Source organism: Microchirus variegatus (genome assembly GCF_963457635.1).
Source record: "Microchirus variegatus genome assembly, chromosome: 18".
NCBI classification, from domain to species: domain Eukaryota; kingdom Metazoa; phylum Chordata; class Actinopteri; order Pleuronectiformes; family Soleidae; genus Microchirus; species Microchirus variegatus.
In genome coordinates, this window is record NC_139819.1 from 19434154 (window position 1) to 19451654 (window position 17501).

At 40.7% G+C, this 17501-nt stretch overlaps 1 protein-coding gene across 11 annotated transcripts in view; it reads left to right on the forward strand.

Moving 5' to 3' along the window:
* camk2b1 (calcium/calmodulin-dependent protein kinase (CaM kinase) II beta 1) overlaps positions 1-17501 on the forward strand; it is a 99744-nt gene that overhangs the window by 38960 nt on the left and 43283 nt on the right. For all 11 annotated transcript variants that reach the window (XM_083904782.1, XM_083904787.1, XM_083904790.1 and 8 more), the window contains exons 7-12: positions 8350-8452; positions 9162-9245; positions 9338-9432; positions 14103-14225; positions 14403-14486; positions 15159-15201. In XM_083904782.1, the coding sequence (XP_083760908.1) occupies positions 8350-8452; positions 9162-9245; positions 9338-9432; positions 14103-14225; positions 14403-14486; positions 15159-15201 (532 nt within the window). The remainder of the gene's footprint in view (positions 1-8349; positions 8453-9161; positions 9246-9337; positions 9433-14102; positions 14226-14402; positions 14487-15158; positions 15202-17501) is intronic.

The following is a 17501-nucleotide window of genomic DNA, read 5'->3' on the forward strand; positions in this document are numbered from 1 at the left end:
AAACCTACACATAATTGCTTAAAATAAAGAACATCAAAGTTTCTGAGAGGCCCAGTTCTAGCCCAGACCTTAACCTCTTCTTCCCTGACCCTCTTTTTGGAGTCCCAGCTCGAAAATGACATGCCAAAACTAAATAGAGTAAATCTCTGCAGTTACAAGATCTATGTGAATTATCTTGATATCAAACTACAGATAACACTTGTGAGATTCCAACAGAGGTGTACGTTTCACTGTAGATGCCACTGTGTCAGAGTAAATGTACATGGAACACAGCATAAATGAAAGATTTCTTTCTCTCGCCTAAAAAAATATTGCATTTTAAAGCAAATATCACCTTTAAAATATGCAGTAGGAGCTTAAAAACACATGGATGTCATGTAAGAACATGTGGACATGAGCTGTGCAAAGTGTGATGCTGCTGAAATGAAGCAGAGTGAAATTACAGAGGTTTTATTAAAGAGATGTCTGGGCGTCCTCACTTTTGGCACAGCTTGGCATCATCTGTGCCATTTGAGATTTCTTAGTAACCAAATTATTAAAAACCCATTTAATTTTATTAATATGTCACTATAGATCTAAAAAGAACTTGTTTTGAAAAAAAAAAAAAAGTATGATAACTCGCTGTAAATCAATGCTTCCTGTGCGGTGCGTAATAACAACACTGTGGCTCTGAAGTGTCTTCAGTTACGCAGCGCCATAGCTCTGGCTTACCTTGGTCAATTAGGGTGATTGACAGCTCGTTTTAAACGTATCTAAACGGGTAGAATCAGACCCCAGTCTCCAAATGTGTGTGAATCACTTCATTGGCGAGTCAAAGGGACATAAATGCATATGACGCATTTAGGCGGACATTCGCCCTTCTCTAATTAGAACGATCTAATGTCGCTCTGTAATGATCAATCAGACCGGGATTTGTTCCCAAAGCATGCTGGATAGTGTAGTTCTTCATTAGAAGTGGTTTTGTTCCGGTGGAAATGGCTTGTTTTGCTCTTATTTTGGGGCTGGATCTGTGAATCTTGGTCGTAGAGTGATAAAAATGATGCCACGGGAATCTGTAGATTCTCCGCTGTCCAGTCGACACGTGTTTTTTGTTTACATAATCACGCTGACGCTCTGGTGCCGCTTTTCAATGTGTGCGCTGTGACGGTTTTTTTCCCGCTCCTGCTGTTTGATCCATCTGTGTTTTAACTTTGTTTGGTGAACATAAGAATGGTTTATATGAGCTTTTAGCTGAGTTTCTGACCTTTCTGTGGGTATGCAGCATGTCTGTGTTTGTTAAAGTTAGATATGGTTTTATGATGCTTTTGTCGCTGCGTCTGACACTGCCCCCGATCCCGGGGGCAACCGTGAAGAAGAGGTTAAGCTATAGAGAATGGAATTGAACGGAACACACCTAAAGGCTACTCATGCCAGACATCCTTTAAAATATGGCTGAATTGAAAAGAATGGGGTAAAATGCCACTTGGGTATTGTTCTTGTTCTTGTATCTGATTCACAGTTAGCAGGAGCACTTGGTTGAACTTATTGCTGTCAAACAAGGCTTAAACAGTAATTAATTCCAAGGGTTCACTTATTTTTGCCACTGGCACTTTGGATGTTTTATGAATGTTTTCAATAAAGACATGAGAAATATGAAACATGGTAAATTCATTTTGGGAAAAAATGTAAGATGTTTAATGTGGAGATTAAGATCACGTCCTCCTGCTAGTGCTAGCAGTGGCTAACTTATGAAACCCTACCAAATGAAATCAGTGCTATCCAGTCTTAATTTCAACGAAGACTGGATAGCCTATCAAACAAATGATCAAGGTCAAGGTTTTGTTTACCTTTACGTAGTGGGACTTGTTAATGTTGATCGTGCAAAATGTTGAGGGACGCGCTCGTGCACTGTAGCTCTTCACCGTAGAGAGGCAGGCAGATCTGGTAGAGGAAGCACAAGGTTGGCTGTACTGGCCGTTAGGAGGAGGCAGAAATTAGTAGCCTACTGTATTTCTTAAAACAAACTGGTTACTTACCACAATTTTTTAAAAACCTGGTAGCATATCACACGCAAAATTAACAATAACTTACTGGAAAACTTTTAAAAAGTATTTTTTTTTAGTATTGGAAGTAAAGTACTGTAGAAATTGCTGAAATGTCTAACAGTGCGCATTGTGCCAAAGATGGTGATCTTTCGTCGCAGCAGCTCCTCTGTCAGCCCAAATGAGGAAAATAAATGATCAATATTCACAGTCACCCTCCCAGCCCCTCCGACATGTCCAACACGACCCCCTCTGTCCTTGGTTTCATTTTGGCAGCTCATCAGCTGACCAATAGATGCCAACAGAAGGAGTCCAATCTAAGCCCGCACGGTGGTGAAATCGAAGTCATTCCACTCGGACAATGTCCTTCTCACATGCAGTTTGGTTTATTCCGTGATAAGTTTTGTGATCTCCTTGGTGAAAAATAAATAAAATGTGTCAATCAGCTCACTAACAATGGCCACGGCATAGCAGGGAGATTCTGGAGTTAGTCCTGAGTCTGGAGGCTTGAACTGGAGCGTCAGGGTGTTTGTGGGTGCCCAGATCTCTCTGTTTTTAGATTTCCACAAAAGGTCCACTAGTGTCACCTCTTCCCTAAAGTCAGAAGAGTCAGTGGAACTGATGGCACACGAGAAAGCCCCCAGGGAGTACTCTTCATCGGCTGTGTCGTTGTCCGAAGCCAATGGAACGCATCACGCTCCATGCGCTCGGCTTCAATGACCATGTTTAGCGCCTCCGCAGTGCCGCTGTGGTGCTTAATTGTGTGTGGTTTGACATGTGAAGTCCAGCTATGCTCCTTAGCTCTGCACAGACACCTCATCACCTGTACACCTGTGATCATTGCAGCGCAGAGCTGCGCTGCAATGATCACAGGGGTTTGTTTTGGCTCTAATTTTGGCTGTACATTTCATGTGCTGGGAAATCATGTTTTGGATATTTCAAAGCTGTGGGGACCCCACAATTTAGATGTCGGGGTGCCTTGGAGACTGTACTTTGAACTTTTGGTGCTTTGAAAATTTACATGAAAGGAGGGCATGGAAAAGGTGCCACTTGAAAGCGACCTGCGCTTTTACGCATTCTGTCACACTGTAAAGGCAACATGCACGGTAAAGACATGTGTGCGTGCACACGCACACTCGCATGCACACATGCCCACACTCATGTACTCACACACCCACGTAAAATTACCGCCATGGACATTGTGTGTAGGGGGGGAGAGCAGGGTTTAGTGGGAGTGCCCTTGATCAGAAAAAGCTGTTTTTTTCTCCATGTGCCAAAAAAGAAAAATGACGTAATCTTGATGGAAATCTGTCAGAGCACATATTTAAAGCCTTTTGCTTCAAATGATGTTGAAAAAAATAGATGATTCATGTTTTTTACTTTATATTTGAGCAGGATCAAAAATAGGGATTTGAATGGGTTTCAATGAGCACATTTTGGTGCAAAGGTGTTACCGTGACTATTTTTGCTAACGTTGTTTAGAATGGACAAAATAAAAAATCACATGAAAACATTTTAAAGCACCCAAAAATACACAACCTGGCAAATACAAATGAAAAAGATATATGCTAAAAAGAAAAAGTCAAAAACACAATAAGGTGTCTAGGTGTTTTAAAGGGTTAAGTGATGTGTGTGCATGCGTGTTGCTTGTGTATGTGCTTGCCTGGGCACTGCATTGTCATAGAGATCGATTTGAGTGATGTAGCTGCTGGTGCGAAGGAGGGAAATGGAGATGGATATGGAGGCAGGCATATAGTGGGCAGGCTAAATGATGTTTGTCCATATATCTACACGGTAAATTAAAGTAAATTAAGTAGTGAAGTTACTTTTCAAATCCAGTAACTAGTAAAGCAATCTCATTACAATTTACAGTAACAATAACTAGTAAATAATTACTTTTTTTAAGTAACTACCCCAACACTCCCCCTTACTTCACATTAAATGTGAAGTAAGCGGGAGTAAGGGATACATTTTATCCAACTGACAATGTACAATTGTAGCTCACGGGGAAGTATTGCAGACACAATAACCAGAGTAAAATTGTGCCAGGACCCATTAGGCATTTACCCATCCAATAATATTTTAAAATAACCATTTTTAAAGAAAATAGTAAATACAAACATTTGAAACATTTTTCCACGTCCCACATACGAAACTTTGAATGTTGAGTTTAGTTGAAGGCGGTGCACAGGATGCAGACATCAGAGGTCACACTGTGTGCATGTGTGTTCTTCATATTCATACTAAGGCTACATAAACATCAGCATCTGTCTAATTGTACAGTGCATATACACCATCTTTTTGATTATGTCATCTGCTCACTTCACTCCTCTGTCAATCCTCAGTGTTCCTCACACTCTGACATGAATCACTGTTGTCAGTTATGATATTAACTCCCTCACCAACATCCTCACACCCTCATGGAGGAAGGCAGTGGACCTAGAATCCACCTGCAGCTGAATCAACAGTATATTGTGTTTGTCCATGGATGTACTTGTCTGTGGAAAATGTAGAGTATATCCTGATTAGTCACAGAATATATTGGTGAAAGAAATCTGTCAGTTATGACCTTCCACCTCATAGTTATAACCACAAAGCCCACCACTGCACAGGTTTATAGTGTTGCTAGTTAGTTAAATCTATATTGCACAGGGACTTAATTCTGGGCCAGAGTTGTTCACTGACCTAATCCGTGTAGCAAACACTTGTAACACTAAAAGTAAAACCAGTTGTGTTCCATGTTCATTATCTCTGGTGGGTTACAGTTTGCTCAGGGTCAAAAGTGAAATTATGGTTTGACAGAATATTTGAATCCTGTCCTCTACTGTCATAGCTCCTCCCCCTCCTTCCCCACACCTCTGGCCTGTGCACGAGATCGTAGCGCTGCTCAGACTAACATGCTCCCCCTCGCTCCCCCCCTCCCCCCTTTTGGTGTTTGCATGCAGTCATTGCATCCAGCAGATCCTGGAGGCGGTGCTTCACTGCCATCAAATGGGCGTGGTGCACCGGGACCTGAAGGTGAGTGATGGGAGAATATAGATGTGTGTGTGGGTGTGTTGTTTATGTAGTCTGATAATCTGTTGTGTTGTTGACATAATGTCACTGTCAATGCCTGAGACACACCGCCCCAATGGTTGGCCTGTCCAGCAGTAGATGAGCGTCCATTAGCCCTGTCAGGTGTGACAGCGGTGTGTGTCGGCTGTTGTCGGTTTCGTCAGTAGTCCTGCTGACAGCTTTTATGGCAGATGTCAAATCAGTGTTGCAGAGATCAGAGTGATTGGCTGTTTAGTTCCAGCCTATCAGAAGACAATTAGACGAATAAAAATGACAAAGCAAATAAACAACTTTTACAACATTCCAATTGGATCCAAACACAACATGGCCATCTGGAGTCTTTGTGGTGAGTAACAAAATCAACAAATATCCTCCTCTGCCGAATAAGGCTTCCACTTTTTCCTTTTTCACTAACAAATACAGACAACTGCTTCTTGCTCTGATTCAGGAAGTGTGTGTTGGTAGCCCATTGTCTGTCGTCGATGCGGTGTGTGTGCAACACACTGATCTGAGGCAGCGTTGTTGTGGTTTGTTGACCTTCTTTGTCATTGGCCATGCATTGGGGCAGTGTATCTGGATCTTAGACAGGGGTTTCCAACCATTCTCTCTGAATTCATTCATTTTCATCTGCTTTGTCTTCCCTGAGGCTCATGGGGGAAGATGACGTGGTGAAAGGCGGGGTTCTGTAAAATATAGCTGCTCTCCCCTCTCACACTGTAGCTGCAGCAGCCCTCACAGCTTTGACTGTCCTATATCTGCCCTGACCTTTCTCTGGCTCTGTCTTGTGTTATGTACAGTCTCCAGCTCTGTGCTGTCACCTTCTTCTGCTGTCGTGTAAACACCACCTCCCCCAGTCTGGGCAGATTTCAGGCATGCACTGCTGCTCATGCTGGCTGACCAATACCTCAGCTGTGGAACAGGATTATTGTCCATGCATCTGTCTAAAAAGCCCCAAGAGGAAACTTAATCTGAATTCTTCTTCATTCACTAAATTGACAGCGACTAGCTCATGAGGATATTGATTAACAAAGCCCCTGTGTGTTTTCATTGCCTCCACAGGTCATATAATGACCCTCAGTGCTTCAAAATTAACAGTTAATAAACGGTGATCAATTCGCCCCAGGCGTAACATGCATTGATTTTTGGTTTAGTGCCTGTTAACATTAGGCCTTTTTCAAGGTTGGAAACCTTGGATTCCGGAAGTGACTCTGGCTGTGTTCAGACCTTCTGCTGTCTTGTCTTGTACCTGCTGTTGTGTTTTTTGTGTGCATGCCTATATGTCTATCCTATATGTATGTATATGTGCATGCCTATGTCTACAGTGCACATCTCAGAGCCAGCATTCCAGCAAAGACGTGTTGTGTTTATCAGAACTGTTGTGACCATTTCTTTATTTAGCAGACACGCCTCTCTGGTTTCACACCCAAGCATCGTGGAGCATTTCATGCAATAGGTCATAGTGTGATGACTGAGGACAGCCTGGGTGACAAGATCGCTCAAAATAGGAACTAGGTTATGGCAAATGGGATGACAACACAGTGAACACCATATAGTCCTGCACTGTGTACAGGGCTATATATAGTATACAGCAGATGTAATGCCGTTTTTGGGGGGGCTGGGGTTGAGTGAAAACTGTTTTAATTAACTTTCTAACTCATTCATTAGCAGTGTCCTCTGCAACTAGCATGTAAGTAGTGTAAATGTCAGCTAATTCTTTTATTTAGCCCTTTCGGCACAAACTCAGTAAGTGATTCAAGTGACATATGTCAGGGTGAAGTCAAACCATTGCAGCATTCTGCTTCAGCTGGAGCTCTGTCACTCTCTCATAAGGAATTAGCCTGAAATACTGCCGCAGCTCCATATCCTCTAAGGTCAGAGAGAACTGGGAATGATTCCATCAGAAACACCCACTCATGACCTGCACTCAAACACAGCTCTCTCTATCTTCTACTCACCCCCACCCCTCTGACACTCTAGTGCTGTGCACTTATTATTTGTCAGTGTCCTCAGTTGTGCATGTCTTGTCTACATGAGTCTGTGGAGATGGAGTGGTCCCCTGCATTTATGCACCACTTCATTGGTAGTACAGGCCTTATCAGAATGTCCACAGATTATCTTATTGATGCAGTGTTTATGAAGGAGTAAAACCCAATCAACCAGTAGAGCTGGGAGAATGTATGGAGAATGAAGGATCAGTGCTTTGCTCACTCACAGTCTCACTCTGTTGCTCTAAGGTTGTAAAACCTCTGAAACCTCCCTTTTAAGTGAGCTGTAAATACACTGTTTTTTTGTTGCCTCTGAACAAATCAGCTGAGGAGACGGATGAAAGTCACACCAACGACAAAACAGTGACAGAAAATACATCCTAAATGCAGTATAACTTACTCATTCGTAACTTACTCTCAGTTTGTAATTGTTTTGCGGTTCAAAATTATATATTTAATGCTCAACAGCTCTCAATTGCTTGGCATTTAGGTGTTAAAGCTCCCATAGAGTGGTTATGGAGTTGCACTTACATACATTCATTTGTTTTTATGAACCTCCTAGTTGCTGTAAATGAGCAGATCTCTCCTCACTGAAGACTGAAATCTCACCCCCAGAAGACAGACTGTGTTGTGATTGGCCAGGACCCATATTTATATATCCTCCTGACTATCATGAAAAAAAACATATAAACAAATATTGTGACCAAAGCCCCACCCCTTCACATTTGGTATCATTGAAAGTTTCTAAATGTTCACTGAGTTGATTCAGTAGTATGCAGTGGGTTTACAAATTACAAATGAGGACAAACTTGAACTACTGGTAGTCAGGAGGTTGTGGGTTACCTTGGTGTGTCTTTAACCTTTTTGGCCAGACGTGTGAATTCCAACCTTATCAGAACCATGTAAATTGGTTAATCAAAAAGACCGTTCAGTTCTTAGATTTTTTTTAAAACTACTTATTCAGAATTGCCAGCTGCTTTATCAGATTTAATGACAGAGTGAGTCAGAGAGAGACAAAGTGTTTCAAAGGTTTCATTATCTGGGCCTTAGAGTAATGTACCACGGCCATAGCACACCACATGAGGCAAAGACTGACTGAGATTAACACTCCGCTCAAATGCTTCTCCATGTGTTATATAGCTTTAATGTGTCCATGTGTGCATATATGTGTTTAACATGATCTGTATGTGCATGCAAACCTATCTATTATCATCCTTCCCCTCAGTAAGGCACGTCACTTCAGAAAGTTTAAATCAGTAACCTTATTTCTCTCACCTTCACCACTTCAGCCAGAAAACCTGCTCCTGGCCAGCAAATGTAAGAATGCCGCCGTGAAACTGGCTGACTTTGGCCTGGCCATCGAGGTGCAGGGAGATCAGCAGGCCTGGTTTGGTAGGTAACCCAGTCATTAAGATGAACTTACAGCACAAAAGGTAACACCATCTGTGTTTTAAAAGAAATGAGAAAATAAAACACTGTGGTGAAGTGTTTTTTCTTTTTTTAACCTTCTTCCATTTCTTCTTTATTTATTTAATTTGGATATCCCGTGATCTTCTTCCCAGACATTGTCAGTGTATAATTTGTAGTGCCTTTCACTATCAGAGTAAAGAATAGGTGAATTGGTCTTCTGGTTTGTCTTCATCAGTGATGAGTACGATCTACCGCCACCTGCTGGTAAGGAGAATACTTTTCTCTCATGCAGGTGCTAAACATTCACTATTGTGCAGATTGTAAGTGCCACCTTTTGCCTTGACACATGCCGGTCTGAGGCAGAATTATAAAAAAATAATAAAGTTGTTCCTGAACTGGTAGAGACATGAAAGGTTTCTGTTGCCACATTGAAGTATTTACCCAATCATCAATAAAGAGATAAATAGTAACAGAAATAATAGAATAAGGTACATTTAATAAGATTTGATTTACTGGCCAGTCCTTCACGCTACACAATAACTTAAAGCTTCTAAAGTGTCTTTAAGATCACACTCCTCTGTGTGGATGAATAGTAAACTTACCAAGGATTATTTTACTTTTTTAACATGACTGCTCGACAATAATAATGGTGTCTTGAACACATCAATCAATAGTGTTTTTTTGGCTGCAGGATTTGCTGGCACACCAGGATACCTGTCACCTGAAGTACTGAGGAAGGAGGCATATGGCAAACCTGTTGACATCTGGGCCTGCGGTGAGTTGCAAACACACACATTTACACACTGAATGAACATATATACATATCTCTCAACAGTGTGTTTGTGTATCTGTGTGTGTGTGTGTCAGGGGTGATCCTTTATATCCTGCTGGTGGGTTACCCTCCTTTCTGGGACGAGGACCAGCACAAGCTGTACCAGCAGATCAAGGCTGGGGCTTACGATGTGAGTCTCTCCTTCTCCTCTCTCCTCTCCTTCTACTCTCTCCTCTCTTCTCCCCTCCTTTCCTTCTCCTCTCCTCTGTCCTTGTTCCTTTCAGAGTGCAGTTATATAACTCCATCACCTCATTCATATTTCAGGAGGCACCAGAGAAGGAGCCTAACCCTCTGTCACATTCATCTCCATGTTAAATAGATTGTCTGACAGTGATTTGGGGCTTTTAGGGCACAGACCTCAACATAGATGCCTCAGACCAATGTGACCTGAGGGCTTTCAACAACTTTGAACAACTTGTATTGAGCTATGCTCTTACCCCTTGACATTTTGAAAACACACTCATGAAGGCAACGTTATAGTGACAACACCACAGGTTCACATCTGGCCTTAGGATTAATATGATGTTTGTGGTCCTCTCCCTAGTAAAGCAAATATCAAATGACATAATGTGTAAAATACACACACATAAAAATATGACATTTTTTTTAATTGCATTAATATATGATTTGAAACAGTCATATAAATGCACTGTGCCTTTATTCTTTTTTTTTTCTCAAACGTTTTCTATCCCACAGTAATACAGGACATATTTAAACTTTCAGAATTATATCCCTCTGGTACAAAAACATATATACAATCATATACAGAAACAAATTTAAATCCCAGGGCACAGGGCCCTCCCACCCCACTCCATTGCTCTACACAGGACTACAGGAATTAAGATATGACGTATTTATAGTTTGGCAGCGACGTTGTCGGCGGTGATCATCTCCCGCCTCTGTGGACACTCGGTGTGCACAGTGGCCGGCACAGCTTTAGCAGCTTTATCTCGGCCTGTCCTGAGGACCAATCGCAGCCCTTGTTGCTTCGTTGTCCCTTGACGGAGTGACTGACACTTAAAAAATATTTTGTGCTGTCGGAGACGATGGAGAGTCTCTCTGACAGGCTCTCCAGCGACGTAGAGGGGTCTCCGTAACCTACGTGGAGCACTTTACGCAGGAGTATACTGTGGCCTTTAATCTGCATCAAGGGGTTTTTGTAGTGAGGCATAGAAATCCAGAAAGGGCCTCCAAACTTTAACAAAGTTTTGTAAAGACCCCTTAAGTGTGTATCTGATTTTCTCTAATTGTAAGAAATATCGAAGATCCATTTGGAGAACGAAGGTGGTGTGCGTTGCTTCCAATTTAGAAGGATCAGGCGCCTTGCAAGGAGTGTTGTACAAGCAATGACTACATAAGCTTTATTTGGTAGGCTGTTGCGGTACTCCACAGGAATTAAACTAAAAATGGCACAAAGGATCGGGGAAAATGAAAGGTGGACCAAACCCTTTCAGTCTCAGAACAGAAATGCATATTTTTTTTAACATTACAGTAGACCAAATGAGAAAAAAATAAAATAATAAAACTTTTTCTTTTTAAATATTTAGCAGCATTATAATCTACATAAACTCTGAACTATGATAGAGGCAATATAAGAATAGAGGAATGTATGTACTTTAGGATTACCAGATTTCAGCAGGCTAAAGCGCAAACCATCTTTTCTGAGCTGGGCTTTGATGGGGGCAAACATGGCTCTTCTTCTGGCTACCTCAGTGATGTAGTTGGCGTAGATGTGGATCTCCGACCCCTTGTAGTCCACGGAGCCTCTTTCACACACTAGCTGCATTATTCGGTGAATGCACGCTATGAATGGACACGGTGTCGGCAGTGTAGCACCACCAACCCGCCTCTTCTGGACAGCTAGCCTGTGTGCTCTATCAACAGCGATGGGGCGGGGGTAAGCCTCGGCTCCAGAAACTTCTTGCAGAAAGGATTCTATGAAATAGGTTGCTTGTTTGCCTTCTTCTTCCTCTGGTATGCCAGTTATTCGAATGTTGCATCTTCTGGATCTGTTCTCAAGATCGTCAACTTTTAATTTAAGCTGCTCATTCTCTTTCGCTTGGCAGTTAAGTGCAGACTCCATTGAAGTCATTCTCCCGTCAAAGTCATTCAAAGGTTATGTTAAGCGATGGTGATTGGAAGAAATCTGCGATGTTAGGTTGGAAATAATTCACTCTTCTATTGCCAGGGAGTAATTGCTGTATTTCCGTCAGTGAGACCGGGCTGATTTCGCATCGTTGTCTTTGTTAGCATGGTTGGAGGCTAGCTCCTTGCTACTGCTCTTGTTGTTGGGTTTTTTGCCCTTAGGTTTGTCCTTGTTGCTCATTTCAGCGAAATTTTAGGACGTAGTATGTCCAAGACCTATACAGGCGGGTCACCACCGTCTAATGCAGTTTTCGAACAAAGAATGTAAAATAAATGTCGAATTAGGACAGAGCTCTTCCGATCTGCTGCTTACTCCGCCATTCGCCATGTGTGCCATGTGTTTATTTTCTCTGCTACGTTTCATTCGAGGCTCATAGGGGAGAGACGGGGCAAACAGTATACATACATATGCAATGCAACATTTAAACTTTAAAGAGAAAAGACAATATCACAATGAAGAGCTGAAGCACAGCTGATTTTCAAACCTGTTAGAAAGCATCAAGGTTCTTAAAGACCAGGGACTTCAAGACACTGCACAGCATCAATGGAAAAGGTAGAGATGATGTCACATGAAAGTGGAAAGTTAACATCGGGTTGATAAGATAATGATATCTGTTGAATTTTAATGTCCAGTATACAGAAAGAAAGTGTTTTAAAACTGCAAAAAGACAACGTTTGTTTAATTATTTGTGTCCAGCCATGGCAAAACCGGTCACAAGTCTACTTAGGGACATTTGGAGTTATTTACAGATTCTGGAAGTGTTATTTCTAAGCTTTCCAACAATGTCCAACACATGCAAATCAGATAATTTTAAATTTGAAGAAGATATGGCAATTTGAATATAGTCACTCCTCAAACTGCTTTAGGGAGAATTTTAGCCTCAAAGATTTACACCTTCTGGGAGCCAAGAGACAGAATCATTACATTTACATAGCACAACCACCTCCTGGTCTATGCTGTCAGTGAAACCACACCCTGCTCTGTATGAGCACAGATACTGTTGTTGTGAGCTACATTGCTACACAGAACAATACATATACAATACATTAAGCTGGACATAATATCCTCTTAAAATTTGGGGGGGGGGGGGGGCTTATTATGTTATCATTTGTGTAGTCATACAGTGAAATGCAAATGTTTGGGCACCCCTGTAAATCTTCATGATTTTCCTTTATAAATCATTGCTTGTTAGAAAAAGACATTTCAGTTAAATATATCATTGTTACGTTTATATGATTTACAGAAAGTGTTCAAGAATTATTTAAACAAAATTAGGCTTGTGCATAAGTTTAAAAACATTTGTGCAACCTTCTTTTGCAGAAATAACAGTCTCTAAACACTTCCTATAGCTTCTAATTAGAGTCTGTATTCTGGAGGAAGGTATTTTGGACCATTCTTCTTTACAAAACATCTCCAGTTCAGTTTGATGTTTTGCCCCGGCACAACTTCAACTTTATCACTGATTCCTGGACATTGTTCTCCAGAATCTGCTGATATTGCAGACGTTCTTTTAATCATATAAACTTTCTTTCACTTCTCAAATATCACTGTGTTTGTCTCCTATATGATATATTTAACTGAAATTTCTTATCCAAACAACCAATGATTTATAAAGGAAAATCATGAACATTTACTAGGGTGCCCAAACTTTTGCATACCACTGTATTTCCATCATCTGTTTATTTTGTTTCATGAAAACAAAATATACTATATATACTTAAGAGAGAAGGATACTACTGGCATACATTACGTAGATGAAAACTCACCCATAAGAATATAGAGCGGTGCTGGCGTCACGTCATCATCTCAGACAACTACTTTGTCTGTCCTGCTCTCTTTCAGCCGCTGAATAATCCATTGGTTTGTTGTTTTTGTGAAGATGAAGTCTGCTAACACGTTAGCATAAAGATCGCTAGCTTAAAATGCTAACAGTCCACAAACCAGCAGTCTCTGTGCTGTCTGTCTTTGTAAAGAAGTTCAGCCACAGTTCAGTTATTGTCTTGTTCTCCTTGCCTTCCTTTGGTCAACAAAGCTTTGATGACGACTGCTTTGATGACAATCACGCTTTAATTTCGCACTGCACACACACACACACTGCACACGCTGAATAACTGCTGGAAAGTTCCAGACACTCTCTCTCTCTCCCCCTCCCCTCCCTCTCTCTCTGTGTGCGTGCATATTAATTAGTTATGTGTATTCTCCGATCGTCAGCTGATTGGCTTAAAAAGCAACAAGCTCTGGAATGTGAGGCCACACCCAAACTAGGAGTGATTCACAGGGATAAAACAACCTTAATTCAAACACAAAGTTTATGGTTTTAACACCCACAATACTGTGATTTGAAGCATGTAGTGGCTTCTTACAAACTTCAACTTGTGTAATTTTTAAAAAAACGGAAATCCCTCACTTTGAAAAAAATATTTTTTTTCTCGTTTTGCGCTGGGCCGACTTGTTCCCCCTTGATCCGTGGCGGGTCACATTTGATAACTTCAACATTAAATGTTCACTTCATGCTACTTTAGGACTAATAGGAATGTACATGTACACACACACACATACAACACATTATCATAAATGTACAGCAGAATAAAGTGTATTTCGGTTTGTCTGAATCTGTTAGATGTGAATCCATGTGCTTCTGTTTGTCCCTCTAGTTTCCTTCCCCAGAGTGGGACACAGTCACTCCAGAGGCCAAAAACCTGATCAACCAGATGCTCACAATCAACCCAGCCAAGAGGATCACTGCTCAGGAGGCCCTCAAGCATCCATGGGTCTGCGTAAGTGACACCTGCTTTACACAGAGATGTTCTTCTTCTTCATTTATCTTGTTAGAAACTCAAACATAACTGGTTGGATCACATCAAAGACAAAACCTTGATGTCGTCCAGTTACCACACTTGTTTTTTAATTGTCATCCTCATTCTCTCCTCCTGCTCTTCTTCTTTGTTTTCCAGCAACGATCCACCGTGGCGTCCATGATGCACAGACAGGAGACCGTGGAGTGCTTGAAGAAATTCAATGCCAGGAGGAAACTCAAGGTGTGTTCACAGTACACTCTCTTCCACATGTTTCTCTTGTACTCTCTAATCTAATTCAGGATAAATTAAGTCTTTTACTTATTTATTTTTCCATGTAATGTTTGCCATGTACTCTTCCTTGTCTTTGCTGATGTATTGACTTGTACAACAGCTTCATTATCACTGTTACCCTGCTGCTTTTGGCAGCAGTATTGACAATAAAGGTGGATTTCCACTGGACATGTTTCAACCTCTTCCCAGTGTCAATTCCCACCGGGCGCGTTACGGCAGTGGCGCAGTGCCTTGGGAGCCAGCGGCTGTAACGTGTCCAGTGGAAATCCGCCCTAACACAGGTGATTGATTATTCATCCATAAATATATTTAGCATATACAGCTTGATATTATTTCTTCTCAATTTGTGCTTGATCAGTTTGTTATGTTATCTGTAAAATATTTACTGGTAAATATTGTCCACTTTGTTTTTCAGAGATTTGTCAAACATCATTGGTGATACTAGATTATTTGATGAAAACCTTTAGGTGTCTCTGTTTTCAGTTTAGAACAGAAGAAAAGGTTAATCTCTAAAATAATGATCGATTAATAATAAAACATATTATTTATATACTTTTAAAAGTAAAAGTTCACAAATTGCTTTTAAACACCTCTACTTCTGTATTTATTTTTCTTTCTCAGGGGGCCATTCTTACTACAATGCTGGTTTCTCGAAACTTCTCTGGTAAGATTTGCCTGAACACAGTTCTTGTGTCGCCCATCTATCATTGTGAATCTATCATTCTTGTATGGGAACCAGCATTGGTCAATATATAGTTACTAAACTATGTGTGCTGAATGAACAACACAAAAGTGTTAAGCCAAGAAATTCTGAAGGAACATGTCATCAAGTTGAATCAACATGGCTCTTAATTTATATTTAACCTAAATTCTGATTCATTCATTGTAATAGCTGCGAATGCAAGGTAATCAACCACTAACACTAACATGATGAACTGTAAATATGGGGAGAGAGACCATTGTGTCTCCCTTATTTTCTTCTAAAGTTTACAGAGCATGCTTTCACAAGCAATGTCACATTTTCATTTCATCCCACCTTTGTATATTAGTAAATCCTTTGTTCCAATTCCTTAGTAATGAGATGTAGGCTGATGCAAAGGGAAAGCTATAGATTAGATCTGTGCCTCAGAGACTTTTCACAAATACCTCTCAGTCTATCTATCTATCTATCTATCTATCTATCTATCTATCTATCTATCTATCTATCTATCTATCTATCTATCTATCTATCTATCTATCTATCTATCTATCTATCTATCTATCTATCTATCTATCTATCTATCTATCTATCTATCTATCTATCTATCTATCTATCTATCTAGTATGTATTCTATAGACTTGTATTCCTCCTAATAAATAGAAGTCCATTTCTTAAGAGAACATGTTATTGTACAGTTAGTTTCAACCTTGGTGCCAAGTTAAGGCTACAGCATTGATTTATTGCCAGTAAAAGGCCAATCAGAGCCTGGTGCAACCAAAGCAGAGATAATAATGGAGCTGTCTTTATGATTCTAATGAAATATGTTAAAGGTCATAAGTCAGATGAACTGACAGTATGTGAGGCAGGCTGTGTACAACTGACATGAACTCAGCTAAAGGAATCCCAACCAATGTTCTGTGTCCATGTAAAGTACATCTGTAATGTACATATACACTATAGATGTGTGTCTGTGTACACAAGCGTGCTACTTCAGAAAACAATGGAAAGACACGCATACACTGACACAGGTTAGTGTTAAACAACCTTTTCTCTCTCTCTCTCTCTTTATTCCATGACTCCATCACAAGTGTGAGGTCATCAGATGAAAAGAGGAAAAACATTATGGTGACATATGACAAAAAGAGAAAAGCAAACAGCAGAGGCCTCATGTACAAAGACTTGCATGGATTTCCTACTAAAACTTGGTGTACGCCAAAACCCAGAAACTGTCGTAATCACAAATAAATTCAGATTTATCAAAGTGTGCTTATGCATGGATCCAAGCACGTTCCCTTTGTACATTCCCCAACGTGGAATTGAGCGCACATGCAGAGGTGCCAAACTCCTCCCTGCCCACGCCCCAATTTACATATGCAAATCAATTTCAATAGACCCTGCGATTCACCTCTTTGATCAAATAACAATGAACAATGGAAAGAAAAGGAATTTCACACAGTCTGAGCTAGAAATTCTAGTGAATGAATGAAAATGCGCAGGGAGATTTTGTTTGGTACTCTGTCAACAGGGATAAATATGACAAAAAAGACGTGAGTGGGAGCGTGTGTGTGAGTCTGTATGTGCCGTGGGATCCGAGCAGCGCGCGTGCACACACAGATTAAAAAGAAATGGTCAGATCTCAAGGTGGAGGTGAAGCAGAGGGTTTCTGCTCACCACTGAAGTGAAGTGACCGCAACAGGTCATACAATCATATGAGGGGGCGTGTAGGCCATAATTCCTTTTTTGACCTCTCACATACACAATTTTACCTCACACATTCACAATTTTACCTCTCACGTACTCTCTTTTACCTTTCACATACAATTGTTTTACCTCTCACATGTTATGTGTAAAAACATTTAGTGTGAGGTAAAAACATTTAATGTGAGCGGTAAAACATTTAATGTGTGAGGTAAAAAACATTTAATGTGAGGTAAAACATTTAATGTGAGCGGTAAAACATTTAATGTGTGAGGTAAAAAACATTTAATGTGAGCGGTAAAAAACATTTAATGTGAGCGGTAAAACATTTAATGTGAGCGGTAAAACATTTAATGTGTGAGGTAAAAAACATTTAATGTGAGCGGTAAAAAACATTTAATGTTGTGACTAAAAGCGGGAACTGTGAACAGGTAGCGCATCATGGCTGCTGGGAGAGAACGAGAGCGCCTCGGCCAAGCTGCCGCTTTATTGAACTGTCTGCTTTCTTCGCCAGAGGCCATTCAAAATGTATCTAATAACACCTCACTTCAACAACCTGCTACAAC